A 25576-nucleotide genomic window follows, 5' to 3' on the forward strand; every position below is an offset into this window, starting at 1 on the left:
TAGCATCATGTTCCAGATCCATAGCATCTGTCGGATCTGGGGGAAGATCTGAGTCTCCCCCTAGAGGGGAGGCAAAAGGTGACTTAGTGGCATATTGGATAAACTCTGCAGTGAGGTATTGTCTCAAGGCCCACAGTAGAGCCAAAGGGGGAGTCAACAGCTGGTCACGGGTGCCCCCATGGCATGGGGTACCAGTAGCTCTGAGTCAGAGGAGGTGCAGGTCTTTTGGGTGGTGGAGGACACACAGAGTAGGGGAAGAAAGATTCACCATGTGGTTCACAATCTCCCGATGAAAAGAAGGCTAATTCTGGTTCCAGTGGCGGTACCAAATGTGCTGTTAGAGGGGAGATGTATTCTTCAGCTGGGACAAGTGATTCCCTTGGAGGTGATATTATCTCCTTGGAGACAGACGGAGGAGGTGATTCCAGATCTGGGAAAGCAAAAATGTCCCATGGGATGGCAATGGATTCATATCTCTCTGGTGTAAGAGGAGTTCTGCTTGTTCAAGCCATCAGACCAAGCGAGGAGGACGGTATTTGAAAGTTGACAGTGATTGGACTTAGTGCTGATGGATCCTGAGGTTTGGGAGGAGTCAGGGATGATGGTACCAACAGAACTCGGTCCAGTACCAATGGAACTCATTTATGGGCTTTCTAGTTGGGCCTCTGGGATTCAGGACAGCCTAAGTCTTCATGGGCCGAGCTGATGAGCTTGGTTACAGTCTAAACCAGCCTCATTGAAGTAGATTTACAAGAAGACTTAGTCTCATGCTTACGAGAGTGCATTCTGATGAGACACACCCCCGCCCCGTGAGGGCTGTGAAGGTAGATTCTCTCACACCAGAGTTAGACTTCATAAACAGGAAGCGCACTGCTTGCTGAATCATGTAGATGTAATGGGGGAGGCGGGGGTGACCCTGGCCTGCGTCCAATTGGAGCCTCATGGCTTTCTTCATGAGGTATTTGTGGAGACAGAGTTCCTGCCCTTATCGGGTACGCTGGGGAACAATCAACAGATACCACACCTCACTGTGATGTGGGCTTCCCCAAGGCAGTACAGACAGAGCAGATGGGCATCACTGATTAAGAAGGATCGCGGGCAGGAAGCATAGAGTTTGAAGCTTAGTGTCCTGGGTATAGTTTGGTACCCAAACAGGATACAGGGCATATGGGGGGGGGGGGAAGAAAAAGGGGGGAGAAGTCGCCTTGGGAGCCTAATCTAACAGTAATAGATATATAAATCACTAAAGTCTAAAAGCTATTAAAACTGTTACAACTATTTACAGACTAGACAATTCTTATTTTGTAGAATGAAGCCAAAGCTGTGGACCCTGAAAGTTCTGACCCAGACCATGTGGCAGTGAGAAGGCACCGGAGAAGCCGTCGGTCCACTCCTCCCTTTCTCTCCTTAGAGGGAGGCACGAGGTAAACCAGGGTGTACGTGTGTACCAATGGACAATACTTGCAAATTCTCCAGCTCCAGACATATAGTGTGCATGCATAACTCACAGAGGAATACAATAGGGACAATTACTTGAACAATTCTGCAACCCAGACAAACCCTTAAGGGATAAAGGGAGAAATGTGATGAACATGAACCCTGGATACAGCTGAAGACTTCACAAGGAAAAAAGAGACACAGAAAGGCTACCAGAGAAATCACATATCTTTGTTAGGATTTTATCCGACGAAATATCATCATCCTACATCCAACCTAGCAAGCTATGCTTTCGTAGTCTAAACCAGTGATCACCAACTGGTTGATCCTGATCGACTGGACGATCCTGGAGGATCTCCCAGTCAATCGCGATCTCCAGCTGTGCAGCGGGGCTGCCACTAAGATAGGCTCCCTGCCTGCCCCAGCTCCTGTCTGTAAGCACCACCCCCACAGCTCCCATTGGCCGGGAATGGGGAGCTGTGGCCAACAGGAGCTGCGGGGGCGGTGGTTGCTGAGAGGGGCAGCACACAGAGCCACATTCCGCCTGCTCCTTCTCCCCCCACCCCCCCAGGGGCCGCAGGAACTTTCCAGGAGTGGCGTGGGGCTAAGGTAGACAGGGAGCCTGCCTTAGTGGCAGCCATGCTGCACCTCCAACCACGAGCCGCTGGAGGTAAGTACTGCCCGGTGGGAGGCCACACCCCAAACCCCAGCCTTGAGCCCCCTCCCAGAGCCAGCACCCCAAACCCCAGCCTTGAGCCCCCTCCCAGAGCCAGCACCCCAAACCCCCCCCTGCACCCCAAGCCCCAGCTCTGACCCCCCTGAGCCAGCACCTGCACCCCCTCCTGCACCCCAACCCCGGCCCCAGCCCCTCTCCCAGAGCCAGAACCCTCTACCCTCTCCTGCACTCCAACTCCCTCCCAGAGCTTGCACCCCAACCCCCTGCCCCAGGCTCAGCCCAGAGCCCCCTACAAGATTCACCCTCTCACCAGTGCATTCTTCAGTGAATCAGAACAGAAAAAACTGGTAGCAGAAGCCAACATTTAAACAAAGAGCAAAACAGAACACTGACTGCCCTTCAGGACAGTTCTGACTGCTTTCATGAGCAGTGCTTAGGTACAATGGATGTAGACACTTTAGAAGAGAATATATATGCACTTATTTCTAGTTCAAGACTTTCAAATGAATTAAAAACTATAAAATAGGGTTTCTTTTTGAAAGTATTAACGTTTGACTTAATTGTATTCCTCCAATATTTTGTTTCTTAACTTCTTATATTTATATTATTTACTACCTGTTATATCCCTTACATTTCTCTTTTACTTATTTTTGTAAAGTAAATTTAAATGTATATTGGCTGGTAGATGTGCAGTATTAAATGCATGCATTGTTTAGACCTAAAACAGATAAATAATGTTTGTTCATATCCATAAATCAAGAGGTGGAATGCAGGAGAAAAATCTTAAATTTTCTTTACTGTTTTTGTTATAATAGCTTTTTTAAACAGTTTTATGTAAACGTCTCCCCGTTTTAGCACAGTAAAGAAGCATTGCTTTGCTGCTTCTCCCATTCTAGATAATCCTAAAATGTACACAAAAGTATATAAATCACCCAACAAATGTCAGTATGTTACCTCTACATTTTGATCTCTAACTTCTTAAAAGTTGTTGGGAAAGGAGACACTCTGAGGTCTGGGAGTGCTTCAGGGATGTTGCAAGATCAGTTGCCCCTGGTGCCAAAGAACTGGCAACTTCCACGTTAAAAAAAAAAAAACAAAAAAAACCACCACACAACTGACCTGGTTTCCACTTCTAAAACCGCTGCTTTGGCAGCCACACAGTTTTTCCTGTGACAGCTTCCAACCAGATAAGATGACAGAGATAGGGTAGTAAGTTAACGTTCACAAATTGGAAAAGGCTGGGAGGGAGGAGAAAAGGTGGCAGGCAGGAGAATGTTTATTTTCACTCAGCTGCCAGAAGCCATACTAGATGTAATAGCCAAGCTAACATTTGCACAGGGAAAAAGGACTAAGCTAATTTAAAATCATAGGGCCAAATCCTGATGTCCTTACTTGGGTAACCCATCTATTTAGTTAAAGTAGAGGTTTACTCAAGACAGGACTGCAAAACCTTAAAGCCTGCACTACTTTCAATAGTTTTTGTTTAATAAAACACACATCCTAATCAAAAATGTCTATTACTTTTCACTGAAAAACCATTTGGATACACAAATAGGGATACGCCAAATGTGCTTTTAAATGTTTTATAATTGGAATCAGCCGAAGGAGGCAAAGGGAAGAATCTCAAACGAAACAAAAAGCTTGTTGGAGAAGCGGAGAAACATGAAAAGGGAGCTCGGATAACAACCTTGAGTACTCCATTCTGTGCAAGCTTATACGGCGAAAACTGAAGGACAACTTTGAGAACTTCCAGAAAGAAAAGCTCCTCAAAACAGCTGAACCACACAAGAGTCTCAGGACATGGAAGCGGGAATTGACGCAGTATAGACTGAGCGTAACTGCACTAAAGAACAAGGATGGAGAGACAGTAATTGACAGAGCAGGGATGGAGGAGGTCTGCAGGGACTTTTATACAGAACTGTTCAAATCAAGAACCAATGTCCCTCTCCCAGTGCTCCAACAGTGAGAAGAACGCATCCCCCCAATAACGGTCAGCGAAGTCCGAAGCGCACTACACCAGATGAAGGAGGAAAAAGCTTCAGGCAAAGATGGAATAAGGTCAGAAATTATTTCTGCAGGAGGCAATGAACTTTGGAAGGCCCTCGCTTTAAGATTCAGTCAACATCTTGAAGAAGGAAGAATATCATCAAGCTGCAAGGAGTTGAATACCATCTTGCTGCACAAGAAGGGGGATCAAGAAAAGCTTAAGAACTACCGCCCTATATGCCTGCTCTCTCACATCTACAAGCTCTTTACAAAGGTGACAACGAACTGACTTTCACAGAGTCTGGATGAACAACAGCCAAGAGAGCAGGCAGGATTCCGAAGAAATTTCAGCACGACCAACCATATATTTACCCTTAGCCAGCTCCTAGAAAGAGCGAGGGAATACAAACTCCCGCTGTGCATTGCTTTCGTCAACTATGAAAAAGTCTTCGATCGCGTCCAGTTTAACGCAATTTTAAAGGCACTCACAGAGCAGGGCATTAACACGCAATACATCAGTTTGTTGAAGGAAGCAAATACTGGATGCACAACAGATATTACTCTCCTCGAAATTCACCTCTGCATGTCTATCAAGAAAGGCGTGAAGCAAGGAGATACAATTTCACCAAAACTATTCACTGCCTGCCTCGAAATGCTTATGAACAAGATCAATTGGAGGAGTGGTGTCAACATAAACGGAGAACGATTATCTCATCTCAGATTCGCAGACGACATCGTGCTAATTGCCGAAAGCATCAACCAACTGCTGAGCATGCTATAAAGGCAAGAAAAGCAGTCAGGTCAGCCTGAAAATGAACCTCTGTAAAACAAAATACATGCGACCAGACGTCTTACGAAAAGCCAGAATAATGGTAGCAGGAGAAGAAATTGAAGAAGTGGAAAGGTACGTATATTTGTGCCAAGAAGTCAATATGCGCCAAGACCTGAACGGAGAACTCTCGCGAAGGATTCAGGCAGGATGGTGTGCGTTCGATTCCATCAAGTACATCCTCAAAGGAAAAATCAACAAAATCACACGCACAAATATCTTTAATTCAACAGTGTTGCCAGCCATCTTGTACGGCAGTGAAACGTGTGCACTGACAAAGAGAGAAAAGCAGCAGCTGTCGGTAGCTGAAAGGGCAATGGAACGAGCTATGTTGGGAAATCTCCCTTCTGGATCGCATCCCAAATGAAATGATCAGAGAACACAGGGGTGTGAAAGATATCATTGTGGAAAGCAGACATAATAAGATGCGATGGGCGGGCCACACAGCATGGCTCATGGACAATAGGTAGACCACAATCATAGCTGAGTGGTACCCAAGAGAACAGAAAAGACCACCCGGCCGGCCTCCAAGAAGATGGGAAGATGACATTGTTAAATGTTTCGGATGAACATGGAGAAAAAAGGCAAGAGTGCAAAAAGAATGGCAGATGTGTTGTGATAGGCACAGTCTTAAAGACATCTGAAGACCAATTGATCCAGGTGAATTGGAATCAAGCACTCTAAGTGTGCATTTTATGGTTATTAACCACTTCTCTACTCTTGGTGTGTTGATAGCACTCAGCCATTGGCTTCACACACACCAAAGCACACTGGTGTTCATTAATAACTGCTAGTATAGCTTAATGCATTACACTGCTTAAGTAACTTCCCTTTCTCTAAAGATAAGCACTATTTATTTGAAAAATTTAAAACAGGTTTCCTAGTGTTGCAGGTTTTTAGCAGCACAAAACCAATTAACATCAACAGGAAATGAACAACAATGAAATATTACACCACTGTCAAGATATAATTTGTGTGCCTGACCTTGGAATTTTTAAAAATTAATTATATAGTAAAAGAAAACGCATTGAAGAAAATCAACCAAGATGAAAGTATTTTATTTAAAAAAATAAATCACACAGTACATTTTAGAAAATGCAACCCCCCCCATGCACCTAAGTGAAATACTACGACGGAAAATTTCTTCCTGACGAGAGCTATCAATTTGTGCTCAAAAATATGAGGATTACAATTCTAGATGTTAAGAGAAGAAAAAGCACCTTTAAGTAATCTAATCCATCACCCTAGCCAATGGCCAATAGTTCCCTACAGTATATTTTCTAACTTTTTGTCCAGTCAAAGTTTAAATGTCTAAATGATGGGCTTCCACCACTTTCCTTGGGATTCTTTTGCTTAGCCTAAGAAATTTTAGCATGAGCAAGTTTTGCTTCTACTTGGATCCCAATTTCCTCTCCTTCCTTGTCATTAACATAATTCAACTATCTGGTAACTACTGTATTTTTTCCTCCACATCTCTTAGTTATGTTTTAGACAAAGTATACATGTTTAACCCTTTTAATCTTTCTTCATAAAGCCTGATGATTTGTAATTCTCTTCTGAACTCCTTCCAGTTTGTCAATTTCTTCCTGGTAAAGATATTAATATTCCAGATGTAGTTGCAGCCATATAAACAGGGATTACTACCTCTCTGCATAGGCAGCCCACAACTGCACTCACCTTTTTGTCATCATATCCCATTGCAAGACCATGTCTTACCTTGCTCTCTATTATAAACTTCCTCCCCCAGAACACTCATCATTACTCATCAATTTCCAAGTTGAACTGCATGTTAATTTCTGATTTCTCTAGGACCTTTTGTGTCATTTCTCTGTTTTCACTAGTGTTTGCAACTTCAGTAAATTTTGTTGAGATGCTGAATCAAGATCAGTCATCATATTCACATACCTCACTTGACTCAATGACATGCTGCTCTTTCAAATAAAGAATAATGATGCACATTTTAAAAACAGCCATCAGTGCAGTGTCATGATCCTTTAGCAAGTTCTCTGTCCGCATATACCAATGAGATCAGGAGTAACTCCATTAAAGTAAGGAAATTATGATTTTTTAACAAGGTGGAGAATCAGAACCAATCCTGCAAAGACTTACACATACGCTTAACTTTACATATGTGAGCAGTCCCACTGACATTAAGCAGACTACTCATACCTGTAAAGCTATGCACATTTGCAAGTACAGGACCTGAACTTTAAAAAACCAAAACAAAACAAAAAAACCAACACAAAAAAAATCTTAAAGCTCTTTGTTTCAATATCTTGCAGAGGAGCAAGTGTCATAGGTTAATTGTATACACTGTACAACTGCATTTCCTTTGATCAGTTTTAAACATGTTACCTTTTAAGTTCAATGAGTGCTCTCTTGCTTTTGTATTATGGAAAAAGTAAATAGGAGCACCTGGTAGGCCAAAATATGTAGCAAAAACATTGACCCTTTTCTCCTTTGTATATTAATAATACTAGTATTTTTAATTTACTCCTCATATGGAAGCTTTTCCTCCTGTCCTCAGCACTTTCTGTAAAGTGAAGATTTCAGATTCTAGTGGTTACAATCCAGTACTTTTTATGAGCACTGAATTTACAAAAAACACAAAATTAATAAACAAACAGACTAAGGCTAAAAAGGCCACTGGATACTTAGGAGGAGGGAAAGTATACTGAGGACCAAACCACACCATTGAGGCTACTATTCTAACTGAATGAATGCCAAACAAGCCATCAAAGAAAAATACCACCAAGGAACAACATTGTGTATGCCAAGAAAGATATTTTTTGGAAAGGAACACTGACCCACCTAGGTTATCAGAATCAAAAGAAACATCAAGTGGACTTCTTAAAGACCATTTCTGACCTAGAGAAAGCTCAAGGAAATTTTATAGCAGTATACTGGAGTTACAATACAGAAGCCAGTAGACAGAGCTCTACTATGGATTATCTGGGTTCTGTACTGGAGAAAAAGGTGCACATCTATAAGTAACTGATAAAAACCAATGTAGCAGAGAATGTAAAAAACTGATAATTTTAAGGGAATAATGCATATTAATGTGCAATTCAGTCCCCCTCTAGAAATGCCACCACAGCTTTTACAGCTAGTCTCCAAACATGAAGAATCAAAGCACTGGAAAATTGAGTTCTCCAAAAAATATAATCTTATAGCTTCAGTAGCTATTTTAAAATGCACATACAAAAGGAATCCAGCCAAATATACACATAATTCATTTGCTCCCAATCAAAGCTATACCAAGGCCTGAACTTCAACTTGGCCACTGTATAGTTGAGTCACAAGATACCAGAAACAGAGTTTCTGATGTAAGGAAGCGAAAAGTTTAAAAATCCAGATGCCTGGATACGACCATGAAAAGATTAAAGTCATAATGGCAAAGCATGTACTTTGGGAAACCTTCTCCAACAAGTATCAGAGGGGTAGCCGTGTTAGTCTGTATCCACAAAAACAATGAGGAGTCCAGTGGCACTTTAAAGACTAACAGATTTATTTGGGCATAAGCTTTCACGGGTTAAAAAAAAATTCTTCATATGCATCTGAAGAAGTGGGTTTTTTACCCACAAAAGCTTATGCCCAAATAAATCTGTTAGTCTTTAAGGTGCCACTGGTCTTCTCCATCAGAAGAGAAAAAAAATTAAAAGCTGTGAAAGCAGACCATCTTTAAACTAGATTCATATGACATGAAGGAACGATTTAAAGGAAATCTCTCCCTTTTTAATTGAAACATTTTAGAACTGCAGCCCCCAAAATGCAACCCAGATGTTAAGCTGACAGAACACAATAGCTCTCCAATCAAAAATCAAGAAAATTCAAAATAAATGACAAGATAAAGCTTAACACTAGGCCTCAAGTTACACTAGTGTAAATAGTTTTGTCATCTGTTCCAGTCTGGGCACGTCCTCTCTCTCCCCTGAATATTGCTACTCATTCTGCTAGCATCTTTTTAGAAATCTTTTAAAAGTGCCTTATGGAACTAAAGAACACAAGTGATTAAAATAATGGCTTGCAGCAGCAGTTTGTATGGCATAAAACAAACTCCTTACAACTGAAACACAGTGCGTGCCAAGTTAATGTCAATACATTCATTTTTGATGCAGAATGCTTCAAAATCTCTTCATACTGTACATAATTCAGTGAGTGAGGAGAGACTAAAAGGGTATTTTTCGGGGGGGGGGGGGGGAGGAGAGGAAGCATGGATGGGGGAAGGAGGTACTGAAAGGACTTCAATCTGACATTCCAGGTGTGTAAAACATTCAGGTCAGTATAGTTTACAGCAGACTAAAGAAACATGAAATGTGCATTATGCAGAGCTACGATGTTGTATTGTATAAATAAAACAGATACCAATAATTAAATAATAAAGAAGAATCCAAAGTCTCTTCAGAATACTACAGCACTCCTTAGAGACAGTCCCTTGTAATTTCCACTTAAAAAACGACTTGTATCCAAGCTCTTTTGAAGATGATTTTCAAAGTAGGATACTTCCAGAAGCATGAACAATTTATTCAAGTGGTATGAATTTCTGGCTGGAAAAATTAAAGAAATACTGTCCAAGAAATTCATGTTTATAAATAAGTGATTTTCAAAAAACCTTAGAGTTTATGTGTTTTTTCTTGCTTGGACATTTAACAGTTTTTTTGGGGGAGAGTTCAAACTTTCCCTGCTGGTATCTGAAACTCAGATAACAATGGGTGTCTGTCTTCAGTTCTCATTTTGAAATCAACAGGAAGCAAACAACTTCAAACCTCAGAAGGGTGGAGCACATCAGGAGAAAGAAAGGAGCTGTCCATTGGGATGCATCCCTCACCAACCTGCTGTAGAGGAAGAGGGGAGAGCAGGCCTACCTGCTGGAATCCGTTGAGTCTCCCCTGACGTAAGATAACATAATTATAATGAGACAAGAGAAGGAGCCACCAAGTTTCTGTACAAGAAAAAATATGTGGCACTCAGCCAGTAGGGAAAATTAGAACCATAAAACGAGAAGAATGAAAGACTTTGCTACTGACTCATCACATGTGCATTTCTGATCTATATAAATTGAAGCAAGAAAAATAGACTGACAGCAAGAAGCCAGAACAGAGCAACAAGGTTTAGAAACACTGCTTTTCGTTTTGCTTAGAGAAAGATGAATCTGTTGATGAAATTACTCTCCTACAACCAAGTCTCATAATGACCTTAAAATAGTCTGATCAGGTCACACACAGGGAGCCAGTTATGGCCTGGAGGCTCCTCTAAATAACATCAGCTGGCAACTGTCCCCAGAAGACCACTGCCCGCTGAGCTCAGCTGAAGCACATCACACACTGGCCATTCCTCCTTTCTGGCCCCTGAGGAGGGTAGCATCAAAGTTAGCTCTACCTGGCTCTATGAGGGTTTGGGACTCACCCATCCTAGGGGAATGCAGCCAGCTTTCATTCCCTGATTGTGCCCTCTGAGCAACACAAAGCATCAGAGTGGGCAAAGAATCTGCCTCTTGCAATCTAAGTTTTTATATTCCCATGTTCGCTCTGTGCATGCAGAACACATACAATATGGCCCTGATCTTGCAAGGCACAGAGTGCCCTCAACTACTATTGACTTCAGTAACACTTGATGTGCTCAGCATTTGCAGAATTGAACCCTATATATTACTATTTATAATCTGCAGAGTGCCAAGAATGGATAGGCTTTTTACATGCAAGTAAGAAAACCATCTGTTCTCCAAAAGCTTACAGTCCAATTACATAATGCAAAGGCAATATATAAAAGGAAGGTAAAAACAGAATGAACAAGCAGTGGAACATAAGTAATATTTTGTTAGTTTAACAGTTTTAATATATTTTTTTGCTGCTGTTGTTTAATAATAGAGATTATGTCCACTTCCATGAGAAAAGCACTAAGATTCATAGGCTTCAAAGAAGAATATTTCAATTACGGATTTGAAGGAGGCGAAGGTGGAGCTGTGGCATACTGGTTCAAGTAAAAGATTACAGACATTTTCAGGGAGGTCAGAAATACTGGTCTCCAAAACACTGAATTTTCTTCAACAGGAACAATTGTTGTGGTTTTATTCGTGAACTAGATATTCCTGAATCTTCTATACGTATAATTCTTCCTAACATAGTTCCAATCTTAACATTTTATTCTAGACCATTTCTTACCAAATTTTTGAAGAGAGCAGTCAACTCCTTTGTAAACACAGAAAATTTTAAAAACGCTGTTCCCAAATCTGGATCATCCCTACAGACACAGTTGCCTCCAAATTTCTCCAATGCTTGAGTGTACTGTTCTTCATTTTCCACATGAGCTTCAAAAGAACAAATGCAAAATTAACTCCAATAGCTACATGAACAAATTACTGAAAGTTACAACTGGCTAAAACAAAGTTCCAGAACTTTCAGATGACAATCTCTTTATTAACTTACTTTATATGTCAACTTGATACATTCAAATTAATACTTCTTAAAAAATAAAGTTTGTTAGATTATGCACCAAAATAATTCTTCAGTAGTAAATTTAGTTTATGATCTTTGATTAAAAACACTGGCACGTGTCTTACTGTAGATCTGTAAAAAGCGCAATGATTTTCCCCACCCGAGAAATCCCACTCTGTTTCCTGGGAGATAAAAACTCTGTAAATAAAATTAGTCAGAAAGTTCACAAAGGGATAGTGAAATGAAGAACAAAACACATATTATGTGATTCACTTCACAAAAGCATGTTCATTCCTCAAACATTGAAGGCATACATGTTATCCAAAACAGAAAGCTTGACATTCTTTAAATGAAACACAAGAACACACTAATTTCGTATCCAGTCTACTAACTGGTTAGGTCTACCACTTATCTGTGTCTAACCTTAGACACCAAAACACACACTTACTGGCCTTTTCAGTATTTAGCCTTTTACAAAGTTTGAGCCTAACTTACCTGAATGTGTTAAGAACATATTTAATTGATGCTAAGCTAACTGGACAGAAGTGCACAACTTTTTAAAAACTGAAAAGGTTCTGAGCTGAACCATCTGGTCACCTCCTTTTAAAATGATGAAGCTTGTACTTTATATTTTATACATACAGAATAAAGTATGTTAAAGAACATTTAGCTTGCCAAGTTAAGCACTCTAAAACTAGGAAGCACCTGATTTACAGTCGCCATTGCAGCCTTAATTTTGCCCGCTTGTGCTTCTATCCTGTATATTGAATGAGGTACAGGTCCTTTGGGAAAAAATAGTATGCAATCATGTAATTGAAGTGTGCAGCCTAATGCATACACACAAGAGGGCTGGTTTAAGGTCGCACAGACAACATTCATTTGGGCATTTCCTAACTTTCCAGCGCTTGAATTTGCAACCTTATTAACAAAACTACATTATTTTGTATGTAATTTCCTTGTTTTTTTAAAAAGAGAGAAAAATAAATTCTATGATGTGTAACTGTACATATCCACCCAACATGCAACATCAGCAAGGTTTGAATCTTGTGCTGCAGTGCTGAAGATTCAGACTTCGAACACTTAAGCAAAGTACATTAGCTGGCAGCAAGAGAAGGTCACCATCCAAGGGAGGGAGGAGAACGAGGCGCTGGCATGATGGATGGATCCAGATGTAAGGTTGGTTTTCTTTCTTCTCCTTCCCCATTCCCCTGGAAGGTGAGGGGCTTCTGCCCCATGGAGCGCCCCAGAAATAGGGATGCCAGGTCCAAAGAGCGGTGTGGTTTGGAGGGGAGGCTTCCCTCCCCTCTCCCCGCTACAGATGCTCCCCGGTGTTCGGAGTACAGAGTGCGGTGGGGGTGAGTGTAACAGTAGCATGAGCCTGGCCTTAGAAAAGAAGGTTCATGATCAATTATTATTTGGGCACATTCCCAAAATTACCCTAAGGAACACAAGCCACATTAGGGAAATAGCAATTTGAGTAGTTTATCTTGTAGCCAAACCCGAACAGAATTTCAGGGACAAAGAAAAGACATCTCTAGCCGAGGGCTTTCTCCCTGATGATTTCAAAGGCCCACTGCAAACAATGGAGGTGTTAAAACTTCTCAAAAAATGCAAAAGAATCTCATAATGAAAGTATGAAACAATTTTTAAAAATTCCCCCCCAAAACATTTATCTGGAAGCAGACACCCAGCATAGAAAATTTCACCCCAGACTGTTAAAATGTGGCCATTACAAGCAATTGAAAATGGAGTCTAATGATGGGAAGTGCCGGGCAACATTAACAACAGGCAGTGCTACTGGCCCCAGCTATAATGAATATTTTTTTCCTTGGACCGTATTCCTCTTCCATCACCATTCATAAATCATTCTGATGAACTGTGAGGTCTTCACATCAGGGCTGTTTCTTTATAGATGTCTGTACATTGCCTAGCATAACAGCGCCCAGATCATGATGGGGCCTATGGTAATTTAAGTACTAAATAATATTACCCCCCCGAGTCTCCAATCAGGACCTTCATGGTCCAAAGGTGGCAACTCTGGTAGTTGACGCAAGAGGGAGTCTCCTGCTGCCTGAGTGAATATGAGTTATACTAAGCATATTTTCAATTTCAAGTTATTCTTTACTTCTTACAGCCAGCACACCACCCAGTGCACAGGTCACAGCTTTCCAGCCATATCTAGTGTGCATGTATATTAAGATAGGGTTTTTCCAGCTCAGGTTGCTGTGAACTTCAGGATGAGAACAAACAGATTATTGAAACAATCAATTTGCACCTAGAAGAAAATAAGGTGATAAGTAATAGCCAGCAAGGATTTGTCAAGAAAAAATCATGCCAAACCAAACAAATTTCCTTCTGACAGGGTAACTGGCCTAGTGCACAGGGAGAAAGCAGTAGACATGACACTGTGACGGAGTGGGAATTTTTTATAAATATTTTGTATGAATATTGTGTGTGCCTCAGTTTCCCTCATATGCGGTATTGTCACCTAGTGGATGGGAAAGGGTTGTTTATTCTCCGGCAGGCTACCACACAGGTGAGACTGATGCCTGACTGTCTGCGGTCTGCCCCACCATTGGAGAGTCCATGAAGACAGGAGAGCTGGCTGTATTTTAAAGAATCCTTATTGAGGTTGCAGGCACAAACCATCCCGATGTGTAGAAAGAATAGTAAATATGGCAGGTGACCAGCTTGGCTTAACAGTGAAATCCTTGCTTATCTTAAACACGAAAAAGAAGCTTACAAGAAGTAGAAGATTGGACAAATGACCAGGGAAGGGTATAAAAATATTGCTCACACATGCAGAAGTGAAATCAGGAAGGCCTAATCACACTTGGAGTTGCAGCTAGCAAGAGATGTTAAGAGTAACAAGAAAGGTTTCTTCAGACAACCTTTCTTGTTAGCAACAAGGTGGTGGTCAGGGAAAGTGTGGGCCCCTTACTGAATGAGGGAGGCAACTTAGTGACAGAGGATATGGAAAAAGCTAATGTACTCAGTGCTTTTTTTGGCTCTGTCTTCACAAACAAGGTCAGCTCCCAGACTACTGCACTGGGCAGCACAGCGTGGGGAGGAGGTGACCAGCCCTCTGTGGAGAAAGTGGTGGTTCAGGACTATAGAGAAAAGCTGGACGAGCACAAGTCCATGGATAGCGCTGCATCCAACAGTGCTAAAGGAGTTGGTGGATGTGATTGCAGAGCCATTGGCCATTATCTTTGAAAACTCATGGCGATCGGGGGAGGTCCAGGATGACTGGAAAAGGGCTAATGTAGTGCCCATCTTTAAAACAGGGACGGAGGAGGATCCTGAGAACTACAGGCCAGTCAGCCTCACCTCAGTCCCTGAAAAAATCGTGGAGCAGGTCCTCAAGGAATCCATTCTGAAGCACTTAGAGGAGAGGAAAGTGATTAGGAACAGTCAGCATGGATTCACCAAGGGAAAGTCATCTAATTGCGTTCTATGATGAGATAACTGGCTCTGTGGATGAGGGGAAAGCAGTGGACACGTTATCTCCTGACTTTAGCAAAGCTTTTGATACTGTCTCCCATAGTATTCTTGCCAGCAAGTTGAAGTATGGGTTGGATGAATGGACTATAAGGTGGATAGAAAGCTGGCTAGATTGTCGGGCTCAACGGGTAGTGATCAATGGCTCCATGTCTAGTTGGCAGCCGGTATCAAGTGGAGTGCCCCAAGGGTTGGTCCTCAGGCCGGTTTTGTTCAATATCTTCATTAATGATCTGGAGGATGACATGGATTGCACCCTCAGCAAGTTTGCAGAGGATACTAAACTGGGAGGAGAGATAGATACGCTGGAGAGTAGGGATAGGATACAGAGGGATCTAGACAAATTAGAGGATTGGGCCAAAAGAAATCTGATGAGGTTCAACAAGGACAAGTGCAGAGTCCTGCACTTAGGACGGAAGAATCCCATGCACTGCTACAGACTAGGGACTGAATGGCTAGGCAGCAGTTCTGCAGAAAAGGACCTAGGGGTTACAGTGGAAGAGAAGCTGGATATGAGTCAACAGCGTGACCTTGTTGCCAAGAAGGCCAATGGCATTTTGAGCTGTGTAAGATGGGGCATTGCCAGCAGATTGAGGGACGTGATCGTTCCCCTCTATTCAACATTGGTGAGGCCTCATCTGGAGTACTGTGTCCAGTTTTGGGCCCCACACTACAAGAAGGATGTGGAAAAATTGGAAAGCGTCCAATGGAGGGCAACAAAAATGATTAGGGGACTGGAACACATGAGTTATGAGGAGAGGCTGGGGGAACTGGGATTGTTTAGTCTGCAGAAGAGAAGAATGAGGGGGGATTTGATAGCTGCTTTCAACTACCTGAAAGGGGGTTCCAAAGAGGATGGATCTAGACTGTTCTCAGTGGTAGCAGACGACAGAACGAGGAGTAATGGTCTCAAGTTGCAGTGGGGGAGGTTTAGGTTGGATATTAGGAAAAACTTTTTCACTAGGAGGGTGGTGAAAAACTGGAATGGGTTAACTTGGGAGGTGGTGGAATCTCCTTCCTTAGAAGTTTTTAAGGTCAGGCTTGACAAAGCTCTGGCTGGGATGATTTAGTTGGGGATTGGTCTTGCTTTGAGCAGGGGGTTGGACTAGATGACCTCCTGAGGTCCCATCTAACCCTGATATTCTATGATTCTATGAAAGGAACATGTCTGAACATGCAGGATCCTCAGGTGAGTAAACTTTTTATTTCATACTTTTTTCTTAAGGACTGCCTGTCTTCCTACTGGACTATTCTTGAACTCTCATGTTTGAGCAAAAAATATAGTTGTTACTTTATGGTACTATCATTTTAGATGCATTTGTGATAAAAAATAAATAGCTGAAACAGGCAGATCTTCCTTTTACAATTTCACCTTTAAAGTAGTACTGAGCGTCAGTGAATGTAATGAGTAATACAAATATGCAGTATGTGAATCCTAATAAATAACTGCATTGACTTATTTTGTTTAGGAGAATCGATCCTCAACATACAGGATTCTGAAGACTATACACCTTCAAAATCACCATCACTTTCTATAGTTTCAGAGTTATCTGCCAATGATAGTGTTTCAGTCACATCATGTATGTCACATAGCCACAGTATATCACCTGTAGCAAAAAGAAAATAAAAATCTCCATCATCCAGAAACAACCATACATAAGTTTGTGATAAGAACCAGCAGATTACAAAAAAAGAGGTAACTGATGAAAAAATTGCCCAGTTTGTTTATGCAACAAACTCTCCTTTCCGTATGATTGAGAACCCACACTTCATTATCATGGTTCAGTCATTACGACCAGGATACAGTCCACTCAGCAGAGCAGATGTCGCAGGCAAATTGCTGGATAAAGTGTATGAAAGAGAAATTGAGCAGTGTGCAAAAAGTCTAGAGGGTAAAATTGTTAATTTGAGTCTTGATGGGTGAAGCAATGATCACAATGATCTTGTTGTGTGAGCTTGTATGACAACAGAAGAAGGGAATGTCTTCCTTACAGAAACAATTTGGTACATCAGGAAATGCAAACACAGCAGAATACTTACAAGAAGTAGTAGTAAAAGCTATAACAAACTGTGAAAAAAAATTCAAATGTCTAGTACGCAGCTTGGTCACAGACAATGCTGCAAATGTATCCAAGATGGAAGATATTATTTAGAAGAGAGTCCCAAGCTAGCAACATACAGTTGCAGTGCTCATTTGCTGCATCTCCTAGCCAAAGATTTCAGTGTTCCAGAAATAAAGGCTAATGTTGAAATTGCAAAATACTTCCGTAACAACCACTTTGCAGCAGCTGCTCTGAAAAAAAGTGGGAGGACCCAAGCTAACTCTCCCACAAAACGTGCGATGGAACTCAGTAGTGGACTGTTTTGAGCACTGTATCAAGAACTGGCCTAATCGGATGACAGTTTGTGAACAAAATCGAGAAAAAATAGATGGCACTGTCACAGCCAAAGTTCTCAACAGTGGGCTTAAGAGAAACGTTGAACACATGCGGAGTACCCTGAAGCCTATTTCTGTAGCCTTGAACAAAATGCAGGGAAATTGAGAAGGAACTGAGTGAGATCTTAAAAAGAGAAATTGCAATGACAGAGTTAAATTATAAGCATTAAAAAAAGAATGGGACAAGCACAAGCTCATTTTCTTGCAAATATTCTCAATACTCAGTATCGGGGTCAAACCTTAACTGCTGAAGAAGAGGAGTTGGCTGTGACATGACATCCGGCAATCATCCCTCCATAATGCCAACCATAATAAACTTCAGAGCTAAGGGTGAACCATTTAAGAAATATATGTTTGCTGATGATGATTTAAAGAAAGTCCCACCAGTGAACTGGTGGAAGTCACGTAAGCACTTGGATTCAGAGACTGTTGAAGTGATAATCTCACTTTTAACAGCAGTAGCTTCTTCTGTCAATATAAAAAGAATATTTTCTTCCTTTGGACTAATTCATTCCAAATTGCGAAATTGTTTGGGACCTGAAAAAGCAGGAAAGCTTGTTTTTCTTTTCCAGATGATGAACAAACAGGAAAATGAAGGTGAAAACAACAGAGTTAGCTGCAGAAGCCAATATTTTAAGTTTCTCATGTTGACCTGGCTGACATAGTTGATTTAATTTAATATATATATATTTATTTAACTATTTTAGTTAAACTATTTTAATAAAAACAAACCTGATTTTAAAAAACTTGAATGTTTAACTAAATTCAAAAATTAATATGCTTGTTTTGTTAAAATATTATATATTTGCTGATGAAGAAAAAAATCCAGAATACATAACATTGTTGTTTTAATTAAATAAAACAACGTAAATGTCTGTCTGGTGATGTTCTCCTAGTAATAAAGCATGGCAAGAAAATCCTCCAAATATTATTGATTAACCTGTTGAGTTGGAGATAGTTCACCTCCCAATGACTTCATAAATATCTGCTTCAATTACCTTTGGTAAATGAAATAACCAAACAATCGTTCATTTTCTGATATAGCTGTAAAACTAATCTGAAAAGTTTTCAAAATAAATCACTTCAAAAATGTATAGTGTGTACCTTCTAAAAATGAAACCTACATCTATCTCTGAGTTGTGAAGAATATGTATTAAGGTTATAACAACCAACAAGAATGCACTTTTATGTAGAAATCCATGATTAAATCGAGTCTTCCTGACTAGTGATTTAAATCAAATCCACCGTGTCATAAACACTACTGCTTTTACAATGCTGGCTGAGAGTCACTGCAGATGCTGAGAGTGGGGGTGCATTGCTCACTTTCTTTGGGTGTACAAGTCTCTTTTGGGTGGACTCGTTGAAGAGAGCTCATGGTGCGAAGCAGGGCTGTGAAGGCTCTGAGGCTGGGTCCAAGGAGATGGTGAAGCCAAGTGGCTTACTCCAGTGAAAGAGCGATACCTTAAGGGTCTGGCACACTGAAGAGGTACTCCCAGGGACTGTTCCAGAACACTGGAGCTGTGGATCCATGACAGATGCATCTTAATTTTCAGAGGGCTAAATGTCCCACATGACATTTAGATGAGCAAACTAGGGAAACATAGTCTAGATGAAGTTACTATAAGGTGGGTACAAAATTGATTTTAAAAACCACACTCAAAGAGTAGGTTTCAGAGTAGCGCCATCAAACGGGGAGGGCCTATCCAGTGGGGTCCCACAGGGGTCTGTCTTGGACTGGTACTATTCAATATTTTCATTAATGACTTGGATAACACAGTGGAGAGTATGCTTATTGGATGACATTTAGCTGGCAGGGGTCACAAGCACTTTGGAGGATGAACTAGAATTCAAAAGGACCTTGACAAACTGGAGAATTGGTTGGAAATCAACAAGACTTAAAAATTCAATAAAGGTAAGTGCAAATTACTACATTTAGAAAGAAGAAAAATAAAATGGGGACTAACTGGCTAGGCAGTAATACTGCAGAAAAGGAACTGGGGGTTATAGCGGAGCAAAAATTGAATAAGAGCCAACAGTGGGATGCAGTTGCAAAAAAAGTCGAATACTCTGGAGCGTATTAACAGAAGTGTTGTAAGTAAGACACACCAAGTACTGTCCTGCACTACTCAGCACGGCTGAGCAGGAGTACTGTGTCCCGTTCTAGGCATCACATTTTAGGAAAGGTGTGGAAAAATTTGAGGGAGTCCAGAGGAGAGCAACAAAAAGGATAAAAGACTTAGAAAAACCTGACCTATAAGGAAGGTTAAGAAAAACTGTGCATGTTTAGTCATGAGAAATGAAGACTGAGGGAGACTTCAAATATATTAAGGGCTGCTATAAAGAGGGTGGTGATAATTGTTTTCCACGTCCTCTAAAGGCAGGACAAGAAGTACTTATGGCCTGAATCTGGAGCAAGGAAGATTTAGGTTACATATTAGGTAAAATATTCTTTTAATACAAGGATTGGTAAGTACTAAAATAGATTACCAAGGAGGTTGTGGAATCCCCGTCTTTAAAGGTTTTTAAGAACAGGTTAGACTATCACTTATCAGGGATGGTCTATGGATAGACTTGGTTCTGCCTCAGCACGAGGTCTGGATTTGAGGTCCCTTCCAGACCTATGTTTCTATGATTATATTATAAAGCTTATTTTTTTATTTTTTTTTATGGCTGGCCACCCACCAAAAAACAGAAAATTCTCATCATCTGTCAAGGAAGATAAAAATACTAGTAAATATCTGTATGTGCATTTTTAAAATAAATATATTAATATGTCAAAATTATTTTTATAAATATGTATATACGTGTACACAGAAATATTTCTTTGTATTTTTATCTTCCTTGACAGGTGAAAAGATTTTTGTTTCATAGGTCACCAGCAATAGAAGACTGTAGTTCATTGGCTTTGTTCTCATTCTGCAATTCACAGCAATTAAGAGTTGAGGAGGGAAAAAAAATCCCAAACATTAAATAATCTAGTTCTCTCACTGCCAGGGCAGGATCACTGTCTAGAATATATTTGTTAGTGAGCCTCACTTCAACACTGCTTGTATTAGAAGCTCCCAATTCAGCAAACAAATCAAGTTTAAGTCTTCTTGCTTCAAATGCAAAGCAGTTGTCAGAGAAATTAACCATACAGAATTATAATGTACTTACCCAGCCCAGATACATTTATAGCTTTCACTGATTTCTTCATTTTATAAAGAACTGTTCGGTCAACATCGAGAGCCTAAAACAAAAAATATGAATAAACATTAAATGCAAATTACAAAACAGCCGTTGGCTGAGTTATATATTGGGGAAAATGTTAATGTCCTACTCATTACCATCTTGGCCAACTCTATTTTGTAATGATTAAATAAAAACATCCATCAGCATGCTGTTCTGCTGCTTCTTGCCACAGAAACTTTCCTTCCTTCCCTCTTCCGTTGGTGATCAACACCACAGTTAAGCCAGTTTTCTTCTAGTGTTACTATAAGTTTAATATTCCAAAAGAACTGAAAACTTTCACACAGTGAAGCTATTCTTCCTATGTTAAATCATTATTAAAGATGATGGAAACATTTTCAATACACCCTGTACTTTGATGCTGATGAAGAACCAAACAATGTCACTTCTCTAGCAACAAGATTAAAAATGACAATTAATTTTGGTTTTCCAAGATAATTTAGTTTATTAATTGTACTTCTGACCACAGGAACTTTCTGACTGCAGTGCTGAACAAAAGAGATAGCAGATATTTCAACAATACAATGACTTGGTCTTTCACTGTTTATTACTATACAAGGCTTTCACAATGACAACATAAAATTCACATTAAAATCATATTCACGATTCTCCAATATCCATAACAAATGTCTTTCAAAGGAAGAAACGAAGACAGCAAACCTATTGCCTGCAAAACTGAAGGTGAAATATAGTGAAATAAAGTGAAGCCTACAGTTTTTCTGGGATGCAGAAGAACCTGTGCTCATCAAAACGAAGCAAAACATATTGAAAGTGCAGTGACTTGGAGTCTGGTTTTCATAAGTGGTTAAGAACCCGCAGATATCACTGAAGAACAGTATTACAAACCACCGGTTTTATTATATATACTGTGATAGGGTCGGGCCAGATGGTTACAGGAGAGTGACAAAAGGAAGATATATTAGCCCCAGGTTAGGTAGGTCTATTTTCCCTGGATAAGGTAACAGGGAAGGTTCCAGAACAATCAGGAACTTTCTGGAAACAATTAAGGTAGACAGGCTGATTAGAACACCTGCAGCCAATCAAGAAGCTGCTAGAATCAATTAAGGCAGGCTAATCAGGGCACCTGGGTTTTAAAAAGGAGCTCACTTCAGTTTGTGGTACGTGCGAGGAGCTGGGAACAAGAGGCGCAAGAAACTGAGAATGAGTACTACTGGAAGTCTGAGAAGAACAAGCATTATCAGACATCAGGAGGAAGGGCCTGTGGTGAGAATAAAGAAGGTGTTGGGAGGAGGCCAGGGGGAAGTAGCCCAGGGAGTTCTAGCTGTCAAGCAGCTGTTGCAGGAACCACTGTAGACAGCTGCAATCCAGAGGGCCCTGGGCTGGAACCTGGAGTGGAGGGCGGGCCCGGGTTCCCCCCACACCCCCAACTCCCTACTTGATACCGGAGGAGTTGAACTGGACTGTGGGTTCTACCAGAGTGGAAGGTCTGTGGCCTGTTCCCCAGTCCACTAGGTGGATCCTAGTGGATCTGCAGACACTGCGGGGATTGTTCTTCCTTTCCCCATGCTGGCCAGTGATGAGGCTAACTGAATGAACGGCAGATTTGAGCCACGAAAGTAGCCAAACTGAGGGCTGCCATGAACCTCTGAGGCGAGAAAATCCGCCAATAAGCACAGGACCCACCAAGGCAGAGGAGGAACTTTGTCACAATACTCTTAAACCAAGGTCAGGCTACCATGAGATTTTCTACAAAAATACTGTGCCAAATTCATCCTGGCTTAAGTCAATCGACTAATGAAACTGCATCAATGAATATGACCCACTGTTTACAGTTATCCTACTGTTAATCATTTTTATGTAATTTATAAACCAAACACCACATACCAATCAGTCTCCGGGATCATTTCTAATTATTTAAAAATACTGAGTATAGGAATAAAAATTAACAGTGATGTTCAAAAGGGAAGTCTTATGTGGGTCTCATTCAGCTCGTGAAGTAGGGAAAAGTCTTTGAAGCATGCTTTGAAGGTCAACAAACTTAGATTTTGACCAAAGACTAGTCAAAGTGAATTCTTAACAGCAGACTGCTTGCTTAGTGCACGCTCACTAGTCATAATGAGTATAAGCCCATTTTGCAGGTTCTATACATGTAGGTATTTGTACCATTCTCCTTACAGTGGTAAATAAACACGGAGGTTGCAGACTGCCTATCTCCATGTGCCTAGAGAACTCCAATGAGTGAAACAAGTTAAAATCATTCTGAGAAGACATTGTATTTGTTGATGTGGCTCTGCTACCACTCTCTTGGATAATCGAGTCCAAATCTATGCAGCAGAATGAAAAATGTGAATGCAGCCTGGATTCAGTATCCCATTTTTATTCCTCACCATCAAAAAATAGGTAGCTGGAATATGGAATTGAAAGGATTTATGGTGGTGCTATATGTCTGTGTTTATATTACACACTTGAAATAAAAATACTGTTTTTAACAAGATGCATGCCAAAATGTCATGATGATAACATATACATGTTGTGTTTTGTTCTTTGAGGTATATGTAAAATGTTTAGATTATGCTGAAACTCTGCTGGTTATGTATGCCTAAAGACTGATTAATACTGACTGCAAAAAAAAAAAAAAAAACAAAAAAGAAGCCACCATGTGCATCAAACACAGTAATTCAGTCACTTTTACAATACTTTCCTTACTATTTTTGATCTTTTGTTTGTTTAACTACTGCCCCTAGGCCTGATTCACCACTACTTTACTCCAGTGATCTCAGAGGAATTATTCTAATGTAAAACTGGAACAACATGTTGGTGAATCAGACCCTTTATCATTTTAAATGGGAGCTTGTATTTATGTTTCTCTTTTCTTGTGTTAAGAATATTAGCTCTCTTTATTTAGTATGGTTCTTCCTATTCTCTTCTTCCTCCTATTTGCACAGTTTTCAGCACCTGCTAATCATTTTACAGAAAGCTCCAGCTTTTTTGTACATTTCAACTTCAATTCTGTATTTCTATTTTTAAAAATATGCACATGCTACATCTACACTCACCAACATGCTCTCAATTTTCCTTTCATTCAGTTTCTCTCTTTGGATTCTTCCAAACACCGTGTCAGAAGCAATGAAACTTAAAATGGCTTCTGATGTTACATCCTCTGGCATTCACGTTCACTAATTTGAAATGCTAAATCAATTCTTTGAACTGGAAGAAAAGTAGCTATATAGTTTTTATGACAGGGTCCTTTTATCCTCATAACTGATGTCTAATTTTGAATCATGTACTAAAATTTCACTATTGCAAGGTTGTTTATTTTACAATCTATTTATTTTAGCACAAATTTTCTAGGGTGGCCAAATAATTTATTTTCTTTCTCCCAGCCAGCTTCTGTACATGAGTACTTCTACTTGCCTCTTACTAGAAATAACTGCAGTAAATACAACTCTATTTTCTAAAAATCAGTAAATATACTGCATGTTAATTTACAGCAAATATTGCCAGTTCTACAGTAATATAACTACAAATCACAGAAATTCCAGGTTAAAAAGAGACCTTCTTGCTCATCCTCCTGCCAGTGCAGAAGATTTCCGTATACTTAAGAAATAAAGTCTTGAGCCCAATCTAGATTTATATGATGAAGAATGGAGTTTCCACTACTAATAATGGGAGGCTACTTGCCAAGCTAATTTATTGTTATTTCTGAACTTATTTGATGCTTCTTTAGTACATCTAGAGATCAGTTTTGAGAAACTTGTTGTCTAGAATCAGCATGTTTATTTCAGCACGTGGTCATTCTGGTTTTATTTCTGTTCTTTTGAAATTCAACCTTTTCATACTTAAATGCTATATTGAAGCAACAATGTACAAAAAAATAAATCAGGGAATTAATTATCTTCACACACATCAATTTACCTGATCAAAGTGCTTTATTAATTTCAGTTAAGGGGACATCAATCTTTAAAAAAAAATTACACTTCTATGTGAAAATTGTTTTATTTACTATTTGTATAAGAAACATCGAAGATTCCTGTAGCTGAAGGAGATTGGAAATTTTTTCAGTTTGTTTACTTTGTGCATTTGACAGTTCTCTGTCTACTGAAGCTTTAATATTACTGCATGTTCAATTGGCCAGTTTCCCCCTTTGTTTGTGTGGGTCCTTCACACAGCAACAGGAGACAAAGGCCATTTAAAGAAAGAAAATGATTGTAAAACAACACACAACTGGTATGAGGGAGGTTTAATATGTGAAACTATTTTTACTCTTTTTTAAACTGACTAGAATTCAAATTGGTTATTGTTAGCTAGCCACACCTAAAAGCTATAGTTCCAAGAGCAACCATAGATCAGACACATGGCAAATATATTTTAGGACATAAATGTAACAGGCTTATTCAGAAAGATAAGGTGTTACATATATGCAAGGGGTGCCATGGGAACAATAAATTGAGAATTTTAAACTGACAACTTACGAAACTCAAAACTGTAACATTTCATTGATGTAGCTTATGTGCTTTGAATATAAAACAACCGATTCAGATTACTGTCACCAGCTTTAACAAGTCCAGCTTTACTGAATATGATTTAACAAAAGGAATTTCACCAATGAGTATATCAGAGAAAGTAACAAAATAGGAGTTTCTTTTTGTTAACCTAACTTATTTCAAAACATACAGCCCTGTAAAAATAGTTGGAGTCACTAAGAGACCATTGACTAGCGGTCAGGCCTTTTATCCCCACATTGGCAAACTAAATGGACTTGGTTCCATAAGCCAATTTCCACTGTTAACCACTGCAATGCTTTCCAACTCTGAACAATAAGATGCACCATACTGTTCAGAGTCAAACCTATCTTCCCATAGAGAAATCAGTCCCAGTTTTACTGATGCTGGCTGAAATGTTAGTCCACATCTGTTTTATAGATCATGGTCTATTAGGGCATTTACTCATAAAAAAAGCCTGTATGGGTCTATTTCCTATTGTGCAGGAGGAGTCAAAGCTGTTGGGAAACACAACACTCACAAATCAATTGATGTTTTACAACTAAAGAAACTTGAAACTACCAACAATCTATAGTTCTAGCGATC

At 40.1% G+C, this 25576-nt stretch overlaps 1 protein-coding gene across 2 annotated transcripts in view; it reads right to left on the reverse strand.

Annotated features, from left to right (window-relative positions):
* The window catches only part of ASAP2 (ArfGAP with SH3 domain, ankyrin repeat and PH domain 2), a 166377-nt gene that overhangs the window by 111274 nt on the left and 29527 nt on the right, over positions 1–25576 (reverse strand). For both annotated transcript variants that reach the window (XM_077812548.1, XM_077812547.1), the window contains exons 2-3: positions 20457–20529; positions 11090–11235 (exon numbers count right to left, since the gene is read on the reverse strand). In XM_077812548.1, the coding sequence (XP_077668674.1) occupies positions 11090–11235; positions 20457–20529 (219 nt within the window). The remainder of the gene's footprint in view (positions 1–11089; positions 11236–20456; positions 20530–25576) is intronic.

The sequence above is a fragment of the Eretmochelys imbricata genome, chromosome 3 (genome assembly GCF_965152235.1).
Source record: "Eretmochelys imbricata isolate rEreImb1 chromosome 3, rEreImb1.hap1, whole genome shotgun sequence".
NCBI lineage: Eukaryota > Metazoa > Chordata > Testudines > Cheloniidae > Eretmochelys > Eretmochelys imbricata.